We start from the raw sequence: 3,790 nt of genomic DNA, 5'->3' as shown, positions 1-3,790 counted from the left end.
TTTTTTATTATTTTATATATACAAGAGTTCTTACATTGAACATAGCCACAAGGGCTTTGATAAGGGTTCGAACCTAAGCACTGCGTGTTCCCAGACGCGCTCTCGTCCACTGTGCCGCGACATGGGCAAGTGTGTATTGAGTTCTTAGATTCTTGTAGAGCCACTAGCACGCATAGCGTTTCGGCCAGGTCCTTAAACTTAATTTTTTCCTGGAATACGACCCGGCAAATCATTTACCAACCAGGTATCCAATCACTGCTGGGTGAATAGAGGCGTGGAGTTAAGGATTGTTACCTTGTCAATCCTCCCCGAACAGGATACGAACCCCCAGGCCCTATAGCTCGCGAGGCAGGGGGTGAATGTTCTACCAATGCGCCATAGAGACTAAGGAACACTTTAAATCTCAATATTCTGATATTGAGGCTAGGCTAGGTAAATAGGTTAGGTAAATCAGGAACAGGCTAGGTAATTATCAGTAGAAAGCGTTAAGCAAATGGGATTATAGCAATCTGAAGGGATATATGAGGACAGGATAGAAGCTGGGATAGGAAGAGGGACGGAAGGAACAAGCCCCAGAACCACTGGGAATCGAGCGCCTACCTGCTGAGAGAACCTGTAACTTTCTCGTATTGAAAGTGGTTCTTAAAAATGGGAATTCTCATGTTTCTTTCAGAATTACTCTCTTCCGCCTGTTTGCTAAAAATGCTTTTCGGAAAATGTATTCGTGTTTGGGTCTCATGTACATTTGATGACTAAATCACACATCAGAAAACGGAATGAAACGACGACGTTTCGGGCCATCTTGGACCATTATCAAGACCGAAACGTCTTCGTTATCTGATGTGTAGTTTGGTCATTATCTCTCCAGTCACGTTATTGTGTCTCATCGTCCACTTATGATCATTTGTTGTTCAAAAACTGGTTCTCATATGGTTCTCATATTTATACACGAATGGGATACATAAATACATAACACCTGATATACGCGTACAAACTTGTACACATATGCACACTCAAAGCAATAGTGGGGTACATGAACACTGAACAAAAAGGAGAATAGATGAACAAAGAGATTAACAGCAGTAAATTCATAATTAATACATAAGACCCCACACTTGACCAGTTTAAAATAACCGGGCGAGTCATTCAGATGTTTATATTGTGATATTCTAAATTTTTGGGCAAGTTACAGTTCTTAGTCAAAACAAAAGTTTGAGAAAAAACTGACTCAAGTTTGCATATGAAATTAAGGCTATCAGTATACAAGGTTAAGGGAGTTAGGTAACGCATATCTTGTCACTATAACAGGTTAAGGGAGTTAGGTAACGCAAATCTTGTCACTATAACAGGTTAAGGGAGTTAGGTAACGCATATCTTGTCACCATAACAGGTTAAGGGAGTTAGGTAACGCAAATCTTGTCACTATAACAGGTTAAGGGAGTTAGGTAACGCAAATCTTGTCACTATAACAGGTTAAGGGAGTTAGGTAACGCATATCTTGTCACTATAACAGGTTAAGGGAGTTAGGTAACGCATATCTTGTCACTATAACAGGTTAAGAGAGTTAGGTAACGCAAATCTTGTCACTATAACAGGTTAAGGGAGTTAGGTAACGCAAATCTTGTCACTATAACAGGTTAAGAGAGTTAGGTAACGCAAATCTTGTCACTATAACAGGTTAAGGGAGTTAGGTAACGCAAATCTTGTCACTATAACAGGTTAAGGGAGTTAGGTAACGCAAATCTTGTCACTATAACAGGTTAAGGGAGTTAGGTAACGCAAATCTTGTCACTATAACAGGTTAAGAGAGTTAGGTAACGCAAATCTTGTCACTATAACAGGTTAAGAGAGTTAGGTAACGCAAATCTTGTCACTATAACAGGTTAAGGGAGTTAGGTAACGCAAATCTTGTCACTATAACAGGTTAAGAGAGTTAGGTAACGCAAATCTTGTCACTATAACAGGTTAAGGGAGTTAGGTAACGCAAATCTTGTCACTATAACAGGTTAAGGGAGTTAGGTAACGCAAATCTTGTCACTATAACAGGTTAAGGGAGTTAGGTAACGCAAATCTTGTCACTATAACAGGTTAAGAGAGTTAGGTAACGCAAATCTTGTCACTATAACAGGTTAAGGGAGTTAGGTAACGCATATCTTGTCACTATAACAGGTTAAGGGAGTTAGGTAACGCATATCTTGTCACTATAACAGGTTAAGAGAGTTAGGTAACGCAAATCTTGTCACTATAACAGGTTAAGGGAGTTAGGTAACGCAAATCTTGTCACTATAACAGGTTAAGAGAGTTAGGTAACGCAAATCTTGTCACTATAACAGGTTAAGGGAGTTAGGTAACGCAAATCTTGTCACTATAACTGGTTAAGGGAGTTAGGTAACGCATATCTTGTCACTATAACAGGTTAAGGGAGTTAGGTAACGCATATCTTGTCACTATAACAGGTTAAGGGAGTTAGGTAACGCATATCTTGTCACTATAACAGGTTAAGGGAGTTAGGTAACGCATATCTTGTCACTATAACAGGTTAAGGGAGTTAGGTAACGCAAATCTTGTCACTATAACAGGTTAAGGGAGTTAGGTAACGCATATCTTGTCACTATAACAGGTTAAGGGAGTTAAGTAACGCAAATCTTGTCACTATAACAGGTTAAGGGAGTTAGGTAACGCATATCTTGTCACTATAACAGGTTAAGGGAGTTAGGTAACGCATATCTTGTCACTATAACAGGTTAAGGGAGTTAGGTAACGCAAATCTTGTCACTATAACAGGTTAAGGGAGTTAGGTAACGCATATCTTGTCACTATAACAGGTTAAGAGAGTTAGGTAACGCAAATCTTGTCACTATAACAGGTTAAGGGAGTTAGGTAACGCAAATCTTGTCACTATAACAGGTTAAAGGAGTTAGGTAAACCGGGTTTGCTGATAACGGATATATTAGTTGTTGACCAGACCACACACCAGAAGGTGAAGGGACGACGACGTTTCGGTCCGTCCTGAACCATTATCAATCGACTTGAGAATGGTCCAGGACGGACCGAAACGTCGTCGTCCCTTCACCTTCTAGTGTGTGTGGTCTGGTCAACATACTTTAACCACGTTATTGTGACTCATCGCCAGCATACGGATATATTAGTTCACCGGTATTGTTTAAGTCAGTATATCTTGTCCCTTCACAATAACACGCAATCAAATTTCTTAATCTCCTATCGCAGTTATATTTTACACATTAGATAAAGAGTGAGTTACGTCTGAATTATCTTTATTTTCTTGAATATATATTACAGTAAAGAAATATATATTTTATAAAAGACAGTTTTGTTGAAAAGCTCCATTTACGTAATGCTTTTTTTTTGTCAGTCCTTTGGGGAATTTTGGATTTGTTTAAACAATCAATTCACTTTATGTTTGGTCTCTCGATAAGTTAATTTGTTTAAACATCTTAAACAACTTTTTTGTTTGTTTGTTTTAAGCGTTTAGTTGTTACGGGTTGGTGTGTGTAGTCCCTTCTGCAGCCCATTATGTCTCTTCTGCAGCCCATTATGTCTCTTCTGCAGCCCATTATGTCTCTTCTGCAGCCCATTACGTCTCTTCTGCAGCCCATTATGTCTCTTCTGCAACCCATTACGTCTCTTCTGCAGCCCATTACGTCTCTTCTGCAGCCTATTATGTCTCTTCTGTAGCCCATTATGTCCCTTCTGCAGCCCATTATGTCTCTTCTGCAGCCCATTATGTCTCTTCTGCAGCCCATTATGTCTCTTCTGCAGCCCATTATGT

The 3,790-nt window shown here is 39.5% G+C and overlaps 1 protein-coding gene across 1 annotated transcript in view; it reads right to left on the bottom strand.

Moving 5' to 3' along the window:
- Positions 1 to 3,489: 3,489 nt before the first annotated feature.
- Positions 3,490 to 3,790, bottom strand: part of LOC138371701 (uncharacterized) — a 14,311-nt gene continuing 14,010 nt past the window's right edge. The window contains exon 2 of the mRNA XM_069336716.1: positions 3,490 to 3,790. This exon is cut by the window's right edge and continues 572 nt beyond it. Within this exon, the coding sequence (XP_069192817.1) occupies positions 3,490 to 3,790 (301 nt within the window).

This window comes from Procambarus clarkii, chromosome 36 (assembly GCF_040958095.1).
Source record: "Procambarus clarkii isolate CNS0578487 chromosome 36, FALCON_Pclarkii_2.0, whole genome shotgun sequence".
Taxonomy (NCBI): Eukaryota; Metazoa; Arthropoda; class Malacostraca; order Decapoda; family Cambaridae; genus Procambarus; species Procambarus clarkii.
The sequence above is the reverse complement of the archived record's forward strand: the minus strand, read 5'-3'. Positions and strand labels throughout refer to the sequence as shown.